Here is a 23,739-nt window from a genome sequence, read left to right as displayed (position 1 = left end):
AGATTGATGGAAGAAGTGAATACGAGATACATGTACATGTAATTGGGAATAAGGATTGTTAAGGTACAAAAGTCATTACAATTTATTATTATTTGTATTTCTTGTAAGCATGTGTATATGTATATATAAATATTTTCACAAGGTTATTTTATAGATACAAGTGTAATGATAACGGGTGTAACATCAACATGCAATTGTACATTCACTAGAAATGCATCGAAGAGACTACCCAGTAAGCCAACGCGAGTTGAGCATGTCAAAAACGGAATTAAAACAAATTAAATAGAAATCAAAGTAATTGACACACAACTCGTTTTAATTCTATTAAATTTGGTCTAATTCGTGGTAATTCGACTTTTGACTATCTCAATTAGTTTTGGTTTACTAGGTACTAGAAGTATGGTGTATAATTCCTTGAGTTGAAAAACAATAATGTACTACAAGGCTGCGATAATTTTTTGGGCCTATAGAAGTTTGTGCTTGAATAATAAAAACTTATAATGATAGAAAAACAAAATAGAGTTTGCAACTGAAATACAATCGTAATAATATCTATTAGTTATCACATGCTTTAGTTATGCATGTATAATAAAACGATATATACGCATCTGTTTGCATAATATAACAAGGTTTCAAGAAGAAAGAAAAATACACGCTGAAAAGAAAAATAGGATAACGTTGAGGCGGTGATTTAAGTCGAATTGGAAATTAGACTGAAAACCATCAAGAACAGGGTGTTGTTCATTCTGTTTTTAGTGTAATCAAAATCGGGATTTAAATATACTTGCATACCCGCCTATACCTATATATATCGTGTATACGGTAAGCAGGAGCAGCTGTTATTTTGGCGCGCTCGTTAAAGTTTGTTTTAATCGTTGACGACGGGTGGCGTTTGAAATGGGTCAAAAACCGTTGAAAATAGAAGTTATCGGTACGAAATTGAAAAGATTTGGGCTATTGTTAGCTCGGCGTGTATAACAGTTACGTGTCGGTTGGCGCGCGTTTCAAACGATTCATCTATCTGAGGATCACCGTGTCGAATGATCCTGGCAATTGGACGAAAGTCTGCATAATCTACGTAGGTACCGGGAAAAACATGAAAAAGTTAAACTGAATTAGATAAATTTATTTATTTAATGCCAAAACAAGAATGCAATGATATATTTTCATGACCCTAAACGGTTATAAAAATTGTCGTCAGATTTGAAAGTTTAAAATTTGAGATTCACGTTTATATATTAGCCCATATTTGACCTATGATTTGAAGTGATAATATTATCCCCTGAGACAAATGGTCCGAAAGCAAGAATTTTAACAACTGGTGCAAACGTGAAAGGTTACGCTGATGGGAAATTCAGCTGTTCGTTCGTAACTGAAATTCGAAATACACGCCCGCGAGTTAAACAAACATTAGATTTTACCGGGCGACGCGTTTCGACGTACGTTCAACTTTTGATAGACAGGGTCAAAATACTCAAACTTCTCTTCCGTATGATTAAAAATAGACTTTCCTTCAGACGCTTCGCCTACCCGCTATTCTTGAACATATTATTCCCCGAGAGCTTTCTCTCGCACCGCGTCGTTATTTATTCCGTGAAATGAACATCGAACCATCAATCCGCTAGTCGAATATTTCAAATTTTAAACGAATGTCGAACAACGTCTTCTGCCAATATACCCGCAGACTCGTCCAACGGTAATCTATGGAATGCCGATTTGAAAAGGAAAGAACAAATGAATTTGAAAATAGATCGAGGCACGATTGTTAGCTGGGAATGCGGACCGCAACGGTACTAAACGAATCCTGAATTTTGGGGGATTGAAACAGCTGATAAACCAAAGCAGGTAGATGGCGCCGCGGTTTGTATAGCCGCTAGTACTACACTACGGACTATCGGATCGAGATTCCAGATCGTGTCAGTCGTGCCCGATCCGCGCGGGAGTTAGGGTAGTGTCGAAGATTCGGAGTATCCGTGTACAGAAACCCCGCGAGATGACGATAATCGAAGAATTTCCCGTAAAAAAAGCTCCGTCGTAACAATATTGAAAGGAGCTGTAAAAATCCGTCCGACAATTAAACAAACAGTGAACTAATATCGTTTATCGAATTCCCGGCGCACGAGAGAGAAGGACCAGCATCCTTGGTTAGCCGTCGAAGGAACAACCCCTAAAACCTTGACTTAAAATGTAGCATCGTGCCCCATATGCGACTGGCCCACTCGATATAACTGAAAGTAGCACCGAGCTGCAGGCGAGACCGAGGACTAGGGAAAGAAGAGAATCATCTCTAATATGGTAACTAAGATTGTAAGAGAATACCTATGTATATAGATTGAAGTTTTCATCCTATCCGTTAACGCGACGCCCCGTTTGCGGTGCGTAGGTACGAAGTAATCATCCAAGCACACCGCAACTATTAAACCGTCGCGACGTATTTACAAAACGCACTGCAACCACTGTATAGCCGATGATCATAATCACCAGCTTAAGCGGTTTAATTGAGCGATCAATCGTGAGTTGCGTACGATACGTCCTCTACGAACGATTGGAAGCAATTAACCCCTAACAATCTATGAGGGTGAAATTTCCCTCCCAAAAATCTTGTACTCTTGGAGCAGACTGCAAGGATCGAATCCCTTCAACGTTCATTTTATTCGTTTATCTCAACATAATTACCGTCACAATAAAATCATTTTATGCGGAATCATTTCAACTTTAATTTGAAAAGGGAAAAAACCTCGCTAGCTTTATTTTTCTATAGACACATTGACACGAGCGATATGCGGTTTGGATATTTGCCTATCAGAAGTTAACCCGCGTCCACAATAACCTCACAATTCCATAAACGACTTGAAGATATCGAATAGTTTAATGAAGATCGTCGATACGATTAAATTACTCTCTCTCCTTTCACCCTACAACGAGAGTGCAGGAGCAACGGAGAAAGAGCGAGCCAAACGCGAAAGGGAGAAAAAGAAGGAACGAATCGGGAGAATGTAAATCAATGACGCGGAATATTTCCGCGCGGCGTTTGGGGTTGCAAGGATCGGGAGGGTGGGGGAGAGTTCCGAGTGCCTTTCCGCCCGACCCTTACCTAGGTCAACCAAGTCAGGTTCACAGGTTTCGAAAGGATCGAATCGTCCACTAGGTACGGCAATTCATCTCTGATTCCGCCTGCACTCGCAATCCTGCAAACCCGCCAGGATAACGTCTGCGGATCGTGCCATTGACGATCACCCTCTCCTTTTCTTTTCAATCAAATTTTCAGAGGACTCAAGCATTGCACCTGCCGTCGTACGCGCACATACGTCTATGCCTCGGCAAAATTTATCAAAAGCTATCCTTAACACCCCCCCACCACCGCCCAACTCGCGGGGCGTGACGGCCCCGTTCATCCTTTTCCCTCATTTCAAGGTCAAACCACGCAGGAGCAAGACCGACCCAGAGGGAGCTCTCGGGACGCGATTAGGTACGCGAGAAAGCTCAGGAAGGAGGCTGGTGTGGATTCCTGTCCCTGATACAGATCGCATATATGTGGAAAAAAAAATAACTAGACACGTTGGCCTGATTTGTGCAAAATCGAATCTTGTCGATGAAATTTTTCTCATTCATCTCGGTTTTTTTACGTGCCCATGTTCTTGCAACACTCGTCTTCCTTCTTCCCTGTCTATTTACGAATTTGTACAGTTTTCAATGATATTTTTGTAGATACGTGTTACAAAGTGTATATCGCGATGCTGCAGTCGTAATTTGGGGGAGATATTCGGGCAGCCTTGGAGATGTTCAATCATTACCGATTTTTACTTCCTTCGATTTTTAAATAACAAGATGTAGGTATTAAAATTAAAATCTTAGGATGTTGATAAAGTTTTCATGTCAATGGAATTTCGATTAAAAGAAATGTATTAGAGAAATCTGTAATTTTTTGTCGCTTAAAAAAAAAAACTAGAAATGTGCCGCAAGATAATCTCGAGATCAAACTTCCAAATTCAGATGTAGGTATTTGTACGTGATATCATCTCATACCGCCCCACGAACGAAAATCGTATTCGCCAGCAAAATTTTATTCTTCGTCGATTGAAAACGTCTATTCTCTTCCATATTTGTCAACTGAATACACACGTGTATTCATCTCGGTATTCATACTACGTCATTTCTGAAGAGGCGCGTCGATCCTTGGAATTTGAAATTTTCCTTTCTCCTTTGTATCCTGCTGGTATTTTACTTTGCCACTTATAATTAAAAAAAGCATCGTGACCCGTTCATCGCAAAGTGCGCACAGCGATACATAATGCGACTTTATCCTGGGATATGATAAATTTCTTACATTTGCACAGGTTATTTTTCTTACACTTGGCGTATTATTAATTTAAAAGTAACACCGCGAGTTATACCCGGCAAGTAAAAATTGTTGGCCAAAATTCTGGTGTGCGAGATGCATTATCGGGTAATAACGCGAAAACGATTGCAAGCGATTTGTATGGCATGGACTGGGGGGTAGGGGGCAAGAGGAGGAGGGGGTGAATCGAAAGAGGGAAAACTATGGTGTGGGAGAGTGAGAATGAGAATGCGAGAGGGTTGCTCAGGAGGGAGAGAAAGGATGCGTTACCATGGATACGTGCGAGCCCAGAATAGCGACGATTTGCGTTGCGTTACGTTACCATATACCTACCTATGTATATTCACACACAGGTATGTATGTACCTACATACCTACCTATGTACATAGGTACGTATAGGCATGCGTATGTGTGTAACGTACATACGTTCAAATTACTGCGAGTAAATCGTGTGCCTGTAACATACACATGTACGCATCGTATCTGCTTATACGACTCTTCCAGGGTGCCAATAATAATTGCATCGTTTATTCGAAGTGACCGGTGATGGCCACTGAGCTAAAAATAATCGGCGCATCGATTAATTGAGTCCAAAAAAAATAATCGAACACGACTCGATTGAATCGGTAGAAATTAATCGATTAATCAATTATTTAGTATTTTTTTGAAACTGCGCATTTGAAAGCAAAATTTCGTAAATTTCAGTGCGTAGTCTTAATGGCGGAAAAGTTTTTTCATAATTTATACTTTTATTCAAAATATTTATCAACATTAGGTGAAAATATTCGTTTATCTTTCACTTGTTATATCGAATGGGTACTTAGTAAGTAAGACAATGATAATAATTGATACTTTAATCACGCAAATTGATATTGCATTGCGTCGTTCAGGGGAATAAAAAACAAAAACCGACTTTGCGGAAGAATAATCGACTCGGTCGATTGATCGAGATTGAATAATAATCAATTTTACTCGATTAATCGGGGATTAATCTGTTATTCTCGGTCATTCTTAATTCAAACGCGTATTATCCTGTATGTCACTGGTCAAATTTAATACACGCGATTGATCGAATTGAAAATTCTTCTTTCGTGTAAGGATATTGAGTATATTGATGGATTTTTACACACCTCTAGGTAACTACATATCTCATAATTAAATTAAATACAAGTTTCCTGTAAAATTCTTCGTCGCAACTCTGACAACAAACTTCGTGATGCACCGGTCTAAATTGGCCTGTGTATTTTTTTTTTTTACTTCAATATCTTATTCAAAAATAGATTTTCAAGTGTAATTAATATAACCCTAGAAAATACGATTGTCGAGCGTAATTAAAGTAGAAGCTACGTACGTACGCGTAATTATAATGTAACTGTTGACGGAGAAAAATGAATAATACAATGACAAATATTATCGCCACGCGAAAATCGAGAATAACACTTGCGAGCGGTGATCCATGCCTGTCTAAATTACAAATCAACGACTGATCGTAGTATTAGATATAGCTATCGGATATTGAATTTGTTACGGCGAAATATAACAATGTTCGGTCAGCACATCGCGATCATCATCACGGGATTGTACTATAGTTTGCAAAATCTGATAAATCTGAATATTTCATGGAAAATGATTAATTTTCAGAGAGATCAGTCGAATCATGTTGACGTTAGTAAGGTTGCTGCAACGATTAACGCTGAGGAAAAACCGTTATTCCGCGATTTTGAAATTGGTTGAAATTCAGTAAACCGTAATAAAACAAAACACTCATATTTTCAAATCTTGGTTCCTTCAAAGTTATTGCAAGAATAAGAAGAAAGATAATTTTTCCTCAAATGTTTCGTTACGATAACGTTGCTAACTTCAACCTCGTTCAGTCGATTCTGTGCTGCTCTGAAGCAACAAAAAAAGATCCGAAAAAGTGATTTGTGTCTGACGTATGTATGATTTCATTGGTGATTTTCCAATTCCGACAATCGCGATTCAATCGACGCGAAACTATAATTGATCTCTGCTATTCCGCGTGTTCCTGCAAGTAATTTTAGCGCAAGACGCCCACCCCTGATTGTGTAGCATTTCTATACAACGTGTCTAGTTTCCGATCCAAGCTTCGATTCTTGCCGATCTAAATAATCATCCTCAAATAGGAAATAAATTATTCCGCATATCTGTAACAAACGTTTTACGCCCGGTTGTTTTCCATCCCCTAAATTCCTAGAATCCCACATATTTTTTGTAAACCCATCATTGCTATCCCGTAACAGTTACGAATATATATTTGGATTCACTTCGCAGTTTGTACGTTGCGCAATTTTGCAATTATTTTGCCTTATCCTGGTTTCGCGTGTGTCCATTTTTTTTTCTTCTCTTACTCGCAGGCTTCAATTTTAATCTGCGATAGGTGCGCAAAGTTAGGTAGATAATTATTCAACTTTTTACATAAACTACTCGACAATATTTTCGCTTCGTTTCGCGCACGGAAGTTGACGAGTTTTTCTGACCGCACAAGCTCCACACGTACTGCCTATCTATAAGATGACCATCCCCCTCCCCCCCCCCCTCTCTACCTCCGCACTCCTCATTTCAATCTAGTACTTGGCAAGAATATTCAAAACAGATGGCACCGCGCGGATTGCCCTCATTAACTCGTTTCGATGTCCGCGCGTTCACGGACTGCAGCGCTTCCCGGTGGAAATATTTATTTTAAAAAAGAATTATCCAAATAACTATAATTCTATTCTTCTACTTGTTAACCAAACCTTAGACACTTTCCCGAAGATTCTTTATAATAATTATCAGGAAATTTTAGAACAATCGCGTAAGAAAAATGACGGGAAATAAGTACATAGAGGTTTATCAGAAGTGGATAAATTTGCGGCGTGAAAAAGGTAGAAATAAAAATGATGGAAACGAAAAGAGAGGAGAAAAGCTGGCATGCGTAACGTTCGTATACGGAGATACACCGTGTTGTTAATGTGGATTGAGGAAAGATAGGAGAAGGGTTGCGAGCAAACATTGAAGTTGGGTGGAAAATTGGGGGATGAACCTTTGTTAAATTACGTCCCGTGTAAACGCCCACCACTGTCACACGTAGCGCAGCTCGAATACACGATGCTGGATATACTATTAAACGATCAATTACACCCTGGTCCTCTTCGGAATTACGTATCACAGCGACTCGTGCAGGGGAGGCACGAAAGCACGTTGAAGCGTATAGATAAGCTTACAAAATTGGCAATTTCGCTTCCTCGTCCCTTCGCAGGTGATCGGAGAATATAACACCGACAACATTTCACATGGTTCTTTATTCTCTTTGTACAACTCTCTTTAATTTTACCAATTGTACAAGTTTTTCGCCCTTCCAACTAAATTTCGAACCGTGGTCATCGATGGAATGTATTATCAACGGACTTTTTGATACGATATTGTTTGATCATGAGTCAGCCGTCTGAATCAGAAGTTGGGTAAGAAGGAACTGGAATACCCTTTGAAAATTTTTTAGCAGTGTTATATCTGTGCCGATGATGTTAGTTATCAATAAGTTTACCAAAGGTTTTATCATCGAAAGGTTACTGGCTTTTGATTCGGACGGTGATTTGAGTTAGAATCTCGATTCAAGAAGTATTTTCACATCGGTGACTCTGTTTAACAAATCAAAATGAATAAATTTCACGAAGAAAGCGTTACGTAATTTCAAAAGGATTGGCCGACTCTAGAGACAATACGGCGGGTTTGAGATTCTGAATTTGAAAAGTTCCGAAAACGCCAAATTCCGAATATTTTGGTGGTGAAACTTGTAGTAAAAATCAAACCTTGACGAAACGTTAAAGTTTCGAATGGTCCGAAATGGAAAGGACAAAGTGCCGAAAAAGCGTAACTCCGATAAATGAAAGTTCCGAAAGCGCGAGAATAAGAAAAATTAAAAACGTGGTAAATCCAAATTCCGAATGATCGAAGATTTTCGGTTCTGTGAAATTCTGGCTTGGTGAAATTTAACCACCCCGATTTTTGTTTTGAATTTTCGATATATTTACGTTCGGAATCCTGGTAATTCTGATTTTCGTTATTTATGTTTTTTTACACCCACTCGTTGAGTAAACTACGCTGTGTGAGTATATTTTAATTTTCAGAATTTTTCCTTAGCGAAACTTGTTTTGTAACTTGAATTTTCGGAATCTTGCATTTCGGAACTTTGAGCCGTCGGGTTTCCGACCATTCGAAACTTTGTTGCTTCGTAACGAGTTTGTTATCTTTACTTCAAGTTTCACCGCCACATAATTCGTAACTCGGCGCTATCGTAAATTTTCAAATTCGGAACTTCAACCCCGCCCCGAGACAACGAATATCGTATCCGTCAGTAACAACACGACGAATGGGTCTTTTCACTTGAATTTCAGTAGTGATCTCGGCGAGGAGGTGGTAGGACGAACCTTTTGGCGATCGGGTGCTGCGCTGGAGAGGTGGATGAATGTTGTACCTGACCTGCAGCAGTGGGCTGAATCCAGGTGTAATTGCGGCGAGGATCAAGGTGTATAGAATGAAGCCGAAGTCCTGCAAGAACGTCGTTCACAGTATATTGTACGCTGGCGTTCAGTCGAAGAAAGCCCACCGCAAGCGGAGCCTCAGCCGAGAGATATGACGGTTTCGGGGAATATTTTAACCTCCGAATAGCGATAGAAAAGAAAGGCATTATCTTATCCAGGTAAAGCGTTCCTTCTCTTAATGTGTCAATTTTCATTCTAGCCAATATTTAATCACCCACATTACGTTGAACCGTAAGACAACGTCACACAACTTGCAAGTACGCGTCAAGGAATTTTTAACGTATCATTCTTCCAAAGTTCGTACGCTTCAAAAGAAATCTGCGAAAAATTCATTCATTTACTGAAACGCGATGTATAACATATATACATACATATACATGTAAAAAATAAAAATTAAACGAATTAAATAGCATCATATTTACGGTTTGAAAAGGAAAAAAAAAAAAAAAAACCTCTTTCTAATATACTACCGAAATTTCCAGCTTGCTAATTTTTTTTCCATACTTATTCAGATTCTTGATCATGCGAAAATCGCGCAGCTTTGGCAAATTCAAAGGGGGGCGAATCTGTGTGACGTAGCATCGAAGCTCCGAATACGAATCCCTCCCCCTTCTTACGTCACGCGATTAACGCAGGCTGCCGAATGATCCGTGACAGTATCTTCGTCGAAGTCGGTTCTTTGATCCTAAAATATTTATCGCAAGCACTAGTGACGCCAGCCGATCCTCTCGCACGTCTTTTGCGACCAAACTGTTACGGACGGTAATTTGTGTACAATGTGTATACACGATGTAGGATAGTGAGATTTTTTCAACCTCAAACGAAGTACATGTAAATGTTGCGGTACACTGTATGTTCTATGCGTGAATACGCATTCATTTTTCAAACTTTGAAATTCAACTATTTTGAATTCGTTCAATCAATCGTGTTATAGCATTTGATCGAGTTCAAATTTTCTTTTATCATTGTAGTTTGGGATGAAAAATTACGCGTCTACGGTATGCTTTCGACAAAAATTTGGGATTTATGATTTTGACAATATAACATGTTTCAATGGTATAACTTTCACTCTCGTCAATTTCATACAAAGAATGAACCGTGATAAATTCAATTTTTCGAAAATCTCGGATTGAAATTAAAGTCCAAAAAAAAACATTCTTCATACATTGACGATTTATAAAAAAAAACAAATTACGTTTCAAAATTTTAGTATTTGATTATTGTTCTTCTTTAAAATATCACGAATTCATCATATAATTCTCGCCGACCTGAAGAATTTGCAAAAAAATTGAACAATCTTTCGAAGGACAAAGTTTCAAAAATTCGACGATGAATTATTTCGAAAATTAAGACCGTGCAACGCATTACAATTACGTTTAAAATTCAAAATGCTGCAAAAATTGGCAAAATAATATGGTTGAAATCGCTGAAAACATTTCCAGCCTCGCGTGTGTATAAAATAAAGGAATGAAACGTTGACCGTTAAAAGTTGAAAGAATAATAATTAACGAAGGCTGCAAGGTGTTCGCACCTGCAGCCATTCGCTCGACCTGTAAAATCCGAGCATTCCCGTCTTCCTGACCGTGTTATGTTTACGCGATCATCGAGCTTGCACGGCAGGACAGCTTAACTGTAGTCTACGGGATGGCTGGTACACTTACTACGTGATCTAAAATTGGAAGATTATTTGTTGATCGTCATTATGGAGCGTATAAGAACTTTTCATCGGCGTTCAAAGTTTGTAAACATGTTCAGGAATCTGAGGCTCTATTTCAGATCCAGTATAACGCCGGTGTGTGTGATGTTACAGAGTTTCACACGCGGCTAGATTATACAAGCGGAGATCTATGCGCTCGCTCGCTGATCAAGCCGAACGATATATTTTGCGAGAATACACAGCGTACATTATCGCTTAAAACATTGCGAATTATACAATCGCTCCATCACTGTTCCAAGTAATTTGTATAAATATTATATATCTTTTTTTTCTTTACGTTACGATTTTTCTCTTGATATCAACATGTCTTTACAGTGTTCATTAATTCACATTTCGTGTATACCTGTAGGTTCCCTACAAAGTGCGTCTTATTGTTAGTAGAACCCGTGGATTTAAAAGTCATTTACATTACACGATCAAAGTTTTGATTCTCTGGCTGAAAAAAAACACAGCACAAAATACAAAGTATAAATTTTTTTATTCTCAAAGTCGCTTCACTGTAGATTTCAACCGGTACCAGCTGTTTTTCGCATCAAGCTACTTTGTCGTATTTCCAGTGTCGGATTGGCATCAAATAAATTTTCACCGACAAGTATTCATTCTGTTTTCGAGGCACGAATTACAAGCCCGAACCAAGCTTAATAATTATTGGCATTATTCACGATCTTTAAGGTTTACGAATAGTTAAATAACGCCCCACTTCATATGTGATTTAATAATCGCATATTATATTCTCTAAATTACACAGCTGTTGAAGTTTTTCGAAAAATAAACGCCCTAACTGTTGCTTTTCGTTGAAAAGCACAACACCAAATTATCAATTATTAATGTCATTTTAACGCTTTTAATAACTGTAAGGAACAAATTTGTAATATATTATACGCATGTGTTACGTAAAACGCGAGTAAGAGGGGTTGTAATTATTACATATGTATGTATATAAAATATATGATATACATCAAGGTGCGGTGTCTCACGCATATCCATACAACGGCTGTTTTCAACGTTATGTCACGTCTGTCATTTCTCTGCATGCCCCTTGTTTTTCTGCCCTACAGTAACGGTAAATCCCGGTGGAAGCTCGTCACGCAAAAGCCCGTGCACGGAATGGGCAATTTTTGTTTTCCCATATTCCTCCGATGTATTTTTTATTTTTTTTTATTTATTTTTTTTTTTGTTTTTTCATTCTTTATATTCATTTATCCCTCTTCTTTTTACTTCCACTCATCACGCAAACGAGTGTCGTCCCGGGTATTACGTGCATGTATTGTAGGATCAGGACAAATTGCGATTACCCTATGACATAAATCGCGTACCATAGTAAAGATACGTATCGGGGTAATCGTTGCATGAAATCGTTAAATACAAGCCTTATAGTCTTCCGCGTTTACTTGCGATTACCTCTTCCGTTCGCGGACAAGGCGTATTTCCGTTGCTCGGGTTGTTCGAGACTTGAATTTATTTGAACGAAAAATAAGATAAAAAATATGTTTGTGCGATAAGCGCGACACATCTTTTAATATCAAATTAAACAGTCGATTTGTTTCTACCCGCAGGTTTGCGGGGCAACGGATTTCAAGTTAAGTGTACTGCCAACGAGACAGAAGCTACGGATTCGCGGCATCGAGGCGAGGATGACACTCCAATGGGACAAACTTTCGCCCGCGGAGTTTCAACAACTTCAGGATCTCGCTGCCTGTGAGTAACGGCTGTTACTGATGTAATAATTAATTAGACAACACGAAACTAAAGTCAGTCGTCTAAGTATTTACACGTTACAGCAATCGAAACTGATCAAGTATCAGTTTATATTTTTTGTTAAATCAATTGAATTTTCCCTCTTTTACTGACGGAATTCAAGAACTATTGACACCCTTTCATTTTCCGCCAGTTGAATTCTTCGTCAAGCTTCATATAACTAATCAATTTTCAATCGAGATAAATTTAAGCTCATCAGACTGGATGAAAATAAAAGTATAGTAGATTCAAAACAATCGGACCATTGCAATCAGAACAGATGATCTGCTGATTGTTTACGAAATTGAAGCTTATAAAATTAGTACGACAATGGATATTCTCGAAAAACCAAATTTATTAAAGTGTAATAAAGCAAAAGATACTAATAGAAGGTAATTTTTTATTCAGAAAATTGAAAAAATTCAAAGTTATTGTACAATTTTTGTTCCACGATTTTCATCCGTTTCATAACGTTACTAACTTCAACTAATTCCTAAATATTTTAGAGATCAAAGTAGATTCAGAATTAATGCGATCGAATCAATTTATTATAGCTCTTAAATATTGATTGCGTGAAAATAATTCTTTCCACATGATTTGTTAAATTTTTTTTGGAACATGTCACGTTAGATAAACGCATCGTCTACTTTGATGATTATGATCATCTAAAGTTACGAAAACATTTTTAATCTCTCTACAGATTCACCGAGGAAACTGCAAGATGTATTGGCCACCTTTTGCGGGTCTACTACCACACCAGGAGGAGTGCAAAAATACCATCCGGACGGGGTGAGGAATTTTGAATACCTGGAGAACAAATTCAGAGTACAGCAACAATTATATTACTATTATTTAAAATTGAAAAATTTGATCAATTCCAGTTAAATTTACTCGAAGTCATCTAACTGTTTCCAGAGATGAAGAAACGAAAATATTGTCACAGCTAACATGACAGTGAAGCAATTGAAAAAAACTGTAATTGCCTTGTTTTACTTGTATTCTTTCACAGGACATTGATTACGATGGATTCCGCAAGTTCCTTGACAGTTATCTCGAGGTGGGCGCCCCAGATGAGCTGGCCAGGCACCTCTTCCTCTCCTTCGTTAAAAAGGGGCCAAATGCAACGGACACGAAGGCGCTCAAGGTATGAACAATCACACCGAGGATAGGCTCATTTTTGTGAAAAGAACTGGAGTAAAATAGATTTCCAAAAAGAACATTTCGTTACAACGTTGCGTACAGGAAATGGCTGTTCTATCATCGACAACTGCCTGTGCGGTAATAACTTCGCACACGACGTCAAACACCAATGTGAACAGCACAGGGTTGACTGGAAGTGGTGGAGGCGCGTCTGAAAGTCACTGCGGAGGATCTTCGTTTGTAGATAAATTTCACGGTCTTACAGAGAAGCTACAGGCTCTCGGGCACCACAGAAGCGACAGCGAAACTTCTGCGAGAGCTCGAACAGGTAAGAGGGACTGGTTTTGAATGAAAACTGTTTGTGTCGACGTTGAATATCTTTTGTTGCGTACTAACCATCGATTTGGCAAAGATCTGCATTCAAGTATACCTTCTTCATTCATCATGCATGTTATTCAGGCAGTGTACATCCTATGCTGACTGTAACGCACACGTCGTACAGCTGTCACGACGTGTTGGAAAAAAAAAGCACAGACAGCAGCCCGAGCCACAGCCAAATGTCCCGAAATTCATCCCGAAAATCTAACAACTCCCTGTTCGTTAACAATGGAAAATTAGAAGGTGAAATTAATACTCATATTTTATTAATATCTTACTAACTCTCCTTATCTATCTTAGGTACATTCTTTCAGGGTGCTGTACCTGAAAAATCGGAAATAGCCTGAAACTTGTTCCGCCTATTTACTGCTCAGCGTCTGCATTTATTTGCACTCGCTTTTTTCAAATTGAAAGTACAAATTTTATTGCAGAATCGGGATCAGTTTCTTCATAAAATTTACGCTATATATGTATTGATAATTAGTACTTCGAAAACTGTTCATCGCAAAGCGTGTTTTCCTTTGTCCAATACTTTTACAAGCATCCAATAATTTCGGTTTTGAAACTTTGCAGCAACTGTTTTATTTTCTGTATGTGTGTTTATTTAGAATGTCTGTGACGTTTCGTTGCAGAACCAGCTCTGTCTGTATTATTTACACAATAGCGATCATTACGCAGCTCATAGGAAGTAGGTGCTTATAATTAACGTTGCATCATTTTTCAGAAATTAGACACCTCGCCAGGAAACAGAGCATGATAGATGTGCACACCGTCAAAGTTAGCTTGAAAGATATCGTCTGCTACCTTTCTTTGCTCGAAGCTGGCCGACCCGAAGATAAGCTAGAATGTAAGAGTAAAAATGTACTCTATTTACTTTTATTGATAATTGGTGAATCACTTTGGAAATCAACTAGTCAATAAATAATGCATTACCTTTTTTTTTTTTTTTTACAACACAAAAGTCACACCTGTTCATTATACTATTCTACTGGATGCACCATTTTTTTGTTGAGTAAAATCAGTAAATACACGGAGTTCTGCTGACAAGAAGGGAATGTTTCACAAATTTGATGCACCTAAACTGTTTGTACATAATAGAAAGTGTTAATCTCTTCAGAACTTTGGTGTTAAATCATTCGATTATTTGGTAGAAGACACCCCAAGGATGATTGAATGAACGTAATAACATGATGTTTTTTTCTAGACTACATATTTTTCTCTCACATTCGTTCTAGTCATGTTCCGGTTGTACGATACTGATGGGAATGGGGTCCTCGATCGAAACGTGAGTAGATAAAACACCGTGAACGAATCCGTAATAATAATGAATAAAAAATTCGTTTCAAGGAAATCGATTGCATAGTAAACCAGATGATGAATGTTGCGGAATATCTTGGATGGGATGTGACCGAACTGAAGCCGGCGAGTATTTCACTGATCCCCAATTTGTGTAATACATGGTATTAATATCAAAACGACAGTAATAAATTTCGGAATGTTATCGTGTCATCAGATTCTACAAGACATGATGATAGAGATTGACTACGATTCGGATGGAACAGTTTCATTAGACGAATGGAAAAGAGGGGGCCTAACGACAATACCGCTACTTGTACTTTTGGGACTAGATTCGCACGTTAAAGAGGATGGTAATCACCTCTGGAAGCTGAAGCACTTCAGCAAGCCAGCCTATTGTAACCTTTGTCTCAACATGCTTGTAGGTTTGGGTAAAAAGGGATTATCCTGTGTCTGTAAGTGCGATGTTGCGAGCATTAAATCTTTTGCAATATAATTCGAGAGAATTGCGTATCATTAATGATACATTTGTCTGCTGATTTTAGTTTGTAAATATACTGTCCATGAAAGATGCGTACAAAGAGCGCCTGCCTCTTGCATAGCAACTTACGTCAAGAGTAAAAAGACTTCTCAAACAATGGCCCATCATTGGGTCGAAGGTAACTGCCATGGGAAGTGTTCAAAGTGTAGAAAGACGATAAAAAGTTACAACGGTATCACGGGACTCCACTGTCGATGGTGTCAAATAACTGTGAGTAAAACTGCTTTGTCTCTTGGTTGGTTTTATATCTTTTTTGAAATTTTATTCTATTACTCTATCAAATATTTCGTAATTATCTACGCAAATTAAAATACTATATAGAAAATTGGCAATCATTCAAAGAAACCCTACTTTTAAGATTCACAGTTTCTCTTGATAGCTTTGTATTTGTCCGAAAAATATATTTGTTGATTCCCTTGCATTTCTCTTTTCTTTTTTTCTCTGAATGTCTGTAAACTTCAGCGAGTTTGGAGGAAATGAAACAAAATCCGGTAAAATGTATGGATTTTGATGCAACAAATGTGCAGAAAAGTTTATCCCATAGTATCCGAAAACGTTCTCTGCGCAGTCTTACAAAAAAAAATAGAACATCCACAGAGATTTGTAGAAAAAATTGTCATCGAGATCTGGTGGCGTGAGTTGCTTTTTAGTCCAATTGTACCTCTTTCAGCTCCATAACAGATGCGTTTCTCAAGTCAGAGCCGAATGTACACTTGGAGAATATGCAGCCCACATCTTACCTCCAACTGCCATTTGCCCTGTAGTTATAGACAGGCAACGATCGTTGTCCAGGGATAGTAAGAGGGGCAGTAGATATGGTCAAGATAATGCGTCTAGCACATCTGTAAGTATTTAATATATCTTGCATATTATACTAATTCTAACAACGATACCATTCTTCCCAGAATGCCGCAGTTTCCAGGGGAAGTTCGTCCAACCAGCAGCCTGCGATGTCTTTTCAGATAACATTACCACCAGGGGTAACGCCGCTCGCAGTTTTTATAAATCCAAAATCTGGCGGTAGGCAGGGTGAAAAAATGCTGAGGAAGTTTCAGTACATACTAAATCCAAGACAAGTTCACAATTTGGCTACCGGTGGTCCAATGCAAGGGCTCCAAATGTTCAAGGATGTGGAAAACTTCAAAGTTATTTGTTGCGGGGGAGATGGGACTGTTGGATGGATATTAGAAACTATGGGTAATGCTTCCTATGACAAACGAACGTCCTTTAGCCAAATTTCACCTGTCGCTTTATGTGATATAAGCACGAATTTTCTTGTATCCTGATGGTTGAGAAACATGATAAATAGCCTTAAAAATTCTTTGTTTAACAATTTGAAGCACGGAGCATATTTTTTTTTATCATCATCAACAAATGGTTTGGCGTTGTTTTCAGACCATGTCCAGTTCTTACAGCAGCCTGCAGTAGGAGTAATACCACTGGGAACAGGCAATGACTTAGCTAGATGCTTGCGTTGGGGTGGTGGGTATGAGGGGGAAGCAATTTACAAGGTTTTAAAGGTGAGGATTCACTTTCTGTGACTTGAAGTTGCGATATAAAAGTATCACGTTTCATGCTTTTTGTAGAAAATAGAAAAAGCTACGCCGGTAATGATGGACCGATGGCAAATCGAAATGATAGACCAAGATGAAGAAAGAAAACCAAATCAGGATTCCATACCGTACAACATAATCAACAACTACTTCTCTGTTGGCGTCGATGCTGCAATTTGCGTTAAGTTTCACTTGGAGAGGGAACGAAATCCAGAGAAATTCAATAGCAGAATGAAAAACAAACTGTGGTATTTTGAGTACGCAACTAGCGAGCAGTTTGCTGCTAGTTGTAAGAACCTCCATGAAGATTTGGAGATAATAGTACGTATATTATTCTGTATGTGCACTATAATTTTGTACTCAACGTTATTTTCACAGTGTGAGCAAGAGTGCCTAAAGGCAAATTATACGTTTTGCTTCCTTTCAGTGTGATGACATTCCTTTAGATTTAGCTCACGGGCCCTCGTTGCAAGGTGTCGCCCTGTTGAACATCCCCTTTACACACGGGGGCTCAAATTTATGGGGTGAACATCACACGAGGCATCGCCTTGGAAAGCGTAGAAAACGTCCAGACAAAGAACTGAGCACTAGCAGTTTTAATTCTGTAGATTTAAACGCAGCTATTCAAGGTGCGTTAACAATCATTTACCAATACTCATAATCAGGTACCAATAGATTAAAAACCGTTCCGTTCACCGGCACCATCTAGTTCTCGTTCCGAATCGCTGAAACTCTTTAAAGCCGTTCACAATTTGCTAACAGCTCATCTGGCTAAGTAAAAAAGTCTATAATTGTGGGGTGGTGCTTATCACGAGTAGCTCCCTTAATTGCGAGCAGCTCCGCCACACCCTTCAATTACCTCGGGAAAAACGCCCAGTCTATTAATAAACCTGTCGCAAAGCGAGAAGCCTATGTGTCTCAGTATACGCTCAAGAATTACTTACAGCCTAGAACAGAATGGCGATAAAATTGGAAGGCCTGTATATGACTAAGAATCTACGGAAGAAAAAATTTCTATTCAACTTTATGCAAATAGAAATAAGTCTATGTACTTAATTTTAATAAATGTGGAAATTGAGAAATTACAAATTGTTGTATTTTATGGCCACTTGGAGAGTAATTATCAATAGCTTGCCTAGCTTTATAAGCTTAATTACTGTTTTCAATTGCATGGAAAATATCTGTTTCAGATATAGGAGACAATCTCATAGAAGTAATAGGTTTGGAAAATTGTTTACACATGGGTCAAGTCAAGACAGGTCTCAGAGCATCTGGAAGAAGACTAGCCCAGTGCAGCAGTGTTAAAATAAAAACTACCAAAAGGTTTCCCATGCAGATTGACGGAGAACCATGGATGCAGGGACCATGCACGGTAAATCTCATTTATAGTTTAGGTTTTTTTGCTGTTGTGAAAATCGAGTTGACGGCGCTCTTTTGCAAAATTCAATGTATTCTTGTAATATTGAAACCTATTTTGGTTCCAGATTCACATCACCCATAAAAACCAAGTACCGATGTTGATGGCTCCCCCTCCGGAGAAAAGTAAAGGATTTTTTCGCTTTTTAAAGAGGTAAATTTTTTAATTTCCTCCCTCTCATAATCGCTGTAAAATTTTATTAACTTTTTATTTATTTCAACTCACGCAATGTACTAGGAAAGTTTGCTGTAATTATTATTGTTATTGAGTGTATGGTAAGATTTCACCCAGGATTGAAGGCTACAGATATCGGTAAACCATTGATGGTATTATTTCACAATCGAGAGCGAACTATTGAAATTCACGAATGAACAAATAATGAAAAGTGAGTACTAATTAGATACCATACCATTACACTGATTCAAGTGTAATATATGCCACCTGAAAAATTTATCGACATCTTGTCGTATATAAGGAATTATAAATTGCCGACTCTGCATTTACATACAAATAGTATTATATATACAATATTTACTATAGTAATTTTTTGAACTCTCGCTTTTTTAACAGATTAGATAACCGCAATCAGGTTCAATTTAGTATTTGATGATGTACCAATAGAACAAAAAATTAACACATTCGTTGATAGTACGAGGTCCGTAAACGTCGCTTTATATCCCATAAATGGTAGAGAGATAGTTATAATAGTATAAGCCGTGGCGAATGAAAAACGGTGTTAGTATAAGATAAAAGTAAAATAAAAATAAAAAACAAACATAAATCAAGAAATAAATCAAAAAGAGTTTAGAAAACTCCGTCATATTCAAAAATATATTTTCTAGCTACGTACAGATTTAAGTCTCGGATGATATTTTCTGAATATCTTAGGACTTGTTGCAACCTGTATAGTGAATTAATATCAAAATTAATACTGAACCGATTGATACTCATGAATTTATATTTATATCATCTATAGAATTATAACAAATATAGTATAATATTGAATAATGATAAAACAATTTAAAAGAATAAATAAATAACAATAATTAATCAGTTAAATGAACAAATAAATCAAAATAAGAAACTGTTGTTTTTATATGGATGCAGACCAGCATCCTATTCTGAAGTCTGATTGAAAATAAAACAAAAAATTAACGAAAACACGATAGAGAAAAAAATAATAACGCCTGTCTACAGAACACATTACCAATAGTAAAGCTGACCAGCATTATCACAACTATGGATGCATGTGAGCCGAAGTGTACTGCAATCAAAAAAATATATGCGCTCTGTCTAATTGTGAAGTAAACTAAAAAAAAAGAAAAAATAGATGCGCTATGTCCATTGTTGCTTGTTATTCTACGTTTATTGTATGGCGTAATGAAGCAGGACATGAAAGTACAGTTAGGCATAGACTGATGTCAGCGTATTTCAGTTAGGATAAATATCAGTATAATATTAGGAGGGTTGAGATATTTGATGTGGTCACTGGCATTTACACTGTGTGTATCAAGAAATTATTATTTTTTTTTAACAACTTATTTCTCATCTGACATACCTACGTATGTACAAACTATATATACCTAATTCACGTTGCCGAATCTATTTTTTCTATTAGTATAATTCTCTACAATCACGCTTGATAGGTATTATACCTGTAATCAATTAACAAACGTTTACTTTTGTCTTTAGAAATATACAAATTATGGAATGATTATCCGCTGTGTATTTATAGTCTAATGATAATATACTTTTACGTTTTCAGCTATTTAATACGTATTATATTGCATTGTAAATCTCAGATGAAAACGAATAAAGGTGAATAATGAAAGGTCTAATTTAAAACAAATTGTCCGTGAATAACGAACGACTTATATATAAATAAGTATATTCTGAGTTTAAAAAAAAGTCATTTACGCGTACAATATATTATAAAAATTCTTTTTGCTTCTTAAGTATCATTCTTCAACTAACGTCATTTTTTCCAGTTGAAATTTAATTTATTTGGAAATTGTTACTATTTATATTAACTTTGTTCTTCACTCTCTAAGCATAATTGTTCTTAGTGAATCTTCAGGATGGATTTCCATAATTGCAATTGTTCCATCGTTGAAGGGAACAGCGATACCACCATCTAGTACTAGTCCTGCGTCGAAGCAATGTGAACGAATGATCAGCTTCTTGCAATATCCGCGAGATTGAATTCCTTTTGGCGACGGTAACGTTTGTCCCACAATCATATCTCTAATTGTGTATGCAATTTTTGTATCCTCTGAAACCATATAAACTTTAATCTACTTGCAGATAATTAGTAAAAACGATCGCGTGATGATCAACTGAACAATTGAGTTCATTAAGTACAGAGGATTGTTATCCTCACTGACAGTGCTAACCTGCGGGAAACTGCAGTCCCTTATTGTACTCCATTGATATATCCTCAGTTTTTGCACTAGACGCAATTTTAACATTCGCAAGTTTTAGAATGTCGTCAACAACTTGCGGACTCAAACTGTTGATTGCTTTATGCCAAGACGTTGATCCCGTCCCAGTGCTGGCGCATAACCCGCAGCTCTTTACTTTGAACCATGAAATTTCGTCCCCAAAATTCACTTCCAAAGTGCTTGTCCTTGCCGACAGTGATTCACCAGCAAACACCTGACAAGATAAAAACGGTACAATGAATAAATCTTCAGTATCATATTTTGGGCGATACTGTGTACTGACAATTTTTTTGGTACGGGTTGAATGCATTCCTTTTAATTTTCTAGCAGCAAAAGCTAAAAGTTTCTATTATCACCGGTGTATTCGATAAGTTATCATCATTTCATGTGGTTCAGTATGTCAGTTTGTTAATAAAACATACTTCATTTAAAGCCAGCCACGGAAGTCGTCTCTCCTTTGGCATCTCTGCTATTGTGTCTGCCTTAAATGCGTCATCCACGTAAAATCTGTCGTAACAAATCGAATCTCGTATTGAAATAAATACTGTTGGTTCAGGACAAAAGAGCAAGATAAATAGGAAAATCACTGCCTCGTGTGATTCAACATACTTTATAAAAAAATTGAGTTACCCAAGGATGTGGTTGTTCTCTGCAGCAGTATCTTTGTCTGTATATTTGACCCGTTGCTTCTCTTCGCCAGCCACTCTCCACTTTTCATGCATATGAAAGGGCGGGTTCCAAATCCCCTTACCCTTGAGGGTAGTTCTAATTCTACTTCGCATGACATAATTGTAATCACCCGATCTGAGAAGCTCAAATATCAATCTTATGTCTCTTGTGTACTTCTCAGGCAGCATCAAATACCCTTCTGACGACGATGGATCAGAATTTATGCCCATTATACGCTTCTTGTTGTCACGTATCAGATTTGATGAGAATAAAAAAGTTCCATCTCCACCTATCGGTAGAATCAGGTCTGCCCAGTCGAAAGTGTTACGATCTATCGTTAACCTGATGGAATGTAGTTAGGAGGTGAGTGAAGAAGAATGTCGTTCAAGTTTAAGTTGTTTAGACAATAATTATGCAAGGTAACAATTGTTGAAAAATACGTATCAGTTAGATCACTATATACTAGAGGTCTTTTTATATTCAATTTTTGAACATTTTGAATGTGTAGTTGAAGAAAGAAAATTATGCTCTCCGTTTGTTAATTTATCTAATCAGTTTTCATTCATTTCGAGTGTGTCAAAAATATAGTATTGAAGTTTTGATTGACTCTGTTGCTGAAATTTTTCATGTTCAGAGTTACAGATTTGAGTAGAGTCTAATTGACACAAATAATTATTGGCTGTTTTCATCAGATGTTACAATTACACCAAAGATTTAAGTCAATACTTTCCTTATACTGCACATCTTTTATCTTAATTAAAAACGACACGATATAATAAAAACTCAAGTGATTTTTCATGAGCAAATAGATAAATTATTTTCCTGAATTAGATATTTGATTTACAAGTGGCCTGTGGCTTGCATAATTTTGCTTCATACTTACCTATTTGTTACTCTATATTCAATATTCAATTCTTCCAAAACGCTTCTTGTCTCCAATTCTCTCTTGCGGTCATTATTGTGGCTGGTGATTAATGCGTCATAGTCAGATCCTCTCTCGATGAGTTTAGTCCTAAGTTGAGATTCACTGAGATTTGGTTCACGCAGTTTTTCGAAATAGTAACGTGATACCTTGGTCAATATTAGCACTCGCTTTGGTACAAAGCTGGATTCATGACGAGCAACAATTCGAGATTGCCTCCGGAGGAACGCTGAAGTTTTTAAATATTGAAAAGTTCCTGAAAATAAAACGTAGAATTCACACCAAAGTAGATACAAAAAAAAGTAACAGTGGTTCTAAAAAGTGAACAGCGAAGAACAAATTTGTTATTTTTCAAACAATTCATATTTTCAAATAATTCGAAATTCAAATTTCCCCGCGCCATGTCTTATATTTGTATTCGAGAAGCTTATCTGTGTATCATCTACGTTGTTTGTGACTTGACAAAACGGCTGATCCCTCCCTCCCTCCCGCCCACCGGTAAACTGTTGCGATTCTTGAGTGCCGTCTGCTTTGGCAATGACAATTGCGATCATAATCTTATAATATGGTTAGGTTCTCGTAATTTATATATAATGTTAAGGGTTTTTACTCACTGCTTACTTTCCTATGCAATAGAGCAAGCGCTGTCATTTTACACGTAAAAAATTATTGAGCACATCAATCTTCGATTACGTGCTTGTAACTTGATTAGATTATTTCATAAAACATTTATAACCTCTGGAGTCTGGATATTGGCCACGCGCAGCAATTGCACACAGCGCTTACGCCTTGGTTAACACGTTATGTAGACGGACTTTCTTGTAGGAAATATTCGTGGTTGTTAAAGTTTATAGGGACTCTGCTGGATAAAAACGAAAGTAAACTTCCTGGTCGTATTTTTTATAAACAAAAATCTATTCTTAAAGCTCAATAATCTGTTATTCGGCTACTATTGGAGTTTACCGTACGACCCTTACTGCCATTAGCATATTTTTAAACTTTTAATATCCCTTACAAGATGAATTACTGCATTACTTCGCATCACCTG

The 23,739-nt window shown here is 37.4% G+C and overlaps 2 protein-coding genes across 9 annotated transcripts; one reads left to right on the top strand and one right to left on the bottom strand.

Annotated features, from left to right (window-relative positions):
• The first annotated feature begins 1,907 nt into the window (after positions 1-1,907).
• LOC124174916 (diacylglycerol kinase 1) lies at positions 1,908-20,549 on the top strand. Of its 8 annotated transcripts, XR_006869032.1 has the most exons (21): positions 1,908-2,295; positions 8,734-9,038; positions 12,154-12,295; positions 13,035-13,159; positions 13,344-13,478; positions 13,550-13,802; positions 13,934-14,095; positions 14,577-14,699; positions 15,088-15,137; positions 15,200-15,274; positions 15,366-15,603; positions 15,694-15,899; positions 16,360-16,533; positions 16,595-16,886; positions 17,085-17,209; positions 17,276-17,563; positions 17,670-17,871; positions 18,433-18,614; positions 18,727-18,812; positions 18,897-19,044; positions 19,230-20,549. XR_006869032.1 is itself a non-coding variant. In XM_046554556.1 (20 exons), exons 3-20 carry the CDS (start codon positions 12,232-12,234, stop codon positions 18,925-18,927), a joined length of 2,811 nt encoding a protein of 936 aa, XP_046410512.1. In that variant the 5' UTR covers positions 1,908-2,295; positions 8,737-9,038; positions 12,154-12,231; the 3' UTR covers positions 18,928-20,549. The 8 variants fall into 8 exon arrangements, 7 of the variants coding, with proteins under 7 accessions (XP_046410512.1, XP_046410515.1, XP_046410514.1 ...); XM_046554556.1 differs by having other exon boundaries at positions 8,737-9,038; positions 18,897-20,549; XM_046554559.1 differs by having other exon boundaries at positions 13,035-13,123; positions 13,577-13,802; positions 18,897-20,549.
• LOC124174917 (NAD kinase 2, mitochondrial) lies at positions 19,764-23,669 on the bottom strand. Its single transcript, XM_046554561.1, has 6 exons — positions 23,306-23,669; positions 22,653-22,947; positions 21,731-22,111; positions 21,523-21,607; positions 21,053-21,314; positions 19,764-20,931 (listed from the first exon to the last, which is right to left on the bottom strand). The coding sequence occupies exons 1-6, from the start codon at positions 23,340-23,342 to the stop codon at positions 20,699-20,701; spliced, it is 1,293 nt and encodes a 430-aa protein (XP_046410517.1). The 5' UTR covers positions 23,343-23,669; the 3' UTR covers positions 19,764-20,698.
• Between the last annotated feature and the right edge of the window lie 70 nt (positions 23,670-23,739).

Source organism: Neodiprion fabricii, chromosome 2, assembly GCF_021155785.1.
Source record: "Neodiprion fabricii isolate iyNeoFabr1 chromosome 2, iyNeoFabr1.1, whole genome shotgun sequence".
Classification (NCBI taxonomy): domain Eukaryota; kingdom Metazoa; phylum Arthropoda; class Insecta; order Hymenoptera; family Diprionidae; genus Neodiprion; species Neodiprion fabricii.
This window is presented reverse-complemented; position numbering and strand designations above follow the sequence as displayed.

Bases quoted from the DNA above. Each gene is read 5' to 3' on its own strand.
- LOC124174916 (XM_046554556.1), top strand. From the start codon at position 12,232: ATGACACTCCAATGGGACAAACTTTCGCCCGCGGAGTTTCAACAACTT. The intron at 16,887-17,084 runs GTAATGCTTCCT...CGTTGTTTTCAG, and splicing joins ATGGATATTAGAAACTATGG to ACCATGTCCAGTTCTTACAG. The intron at 17,210-17,275 runs GTGAGGATTCAC...TGCTTTTTGTAG, and splicing joins CAATTTACAAGGTTTTAAAG to AAAATAGAAAAAGCTACGCC.
- LOC124174917 (XM_046554561.1), bottom strand. From the start codon at position 23,342: ATGACAGCGCTTGCTCTATTGCATAGGAAAGTAAGCA. The intron at 21,608-21,730 runs GTAACTCAATTT...TTGTTACGACAG, and splicing joins GAGAACAACCACATCCTTGG to ATTTTACGTGGATGACGCAT. The intron at 20,932-21,052 runs GTTAGCACTGTC...ATATGGTTTCAG, and splicing joins GGGACTGCAGTTTCCCGCAG to AGGATACAAAAATTGCATAC.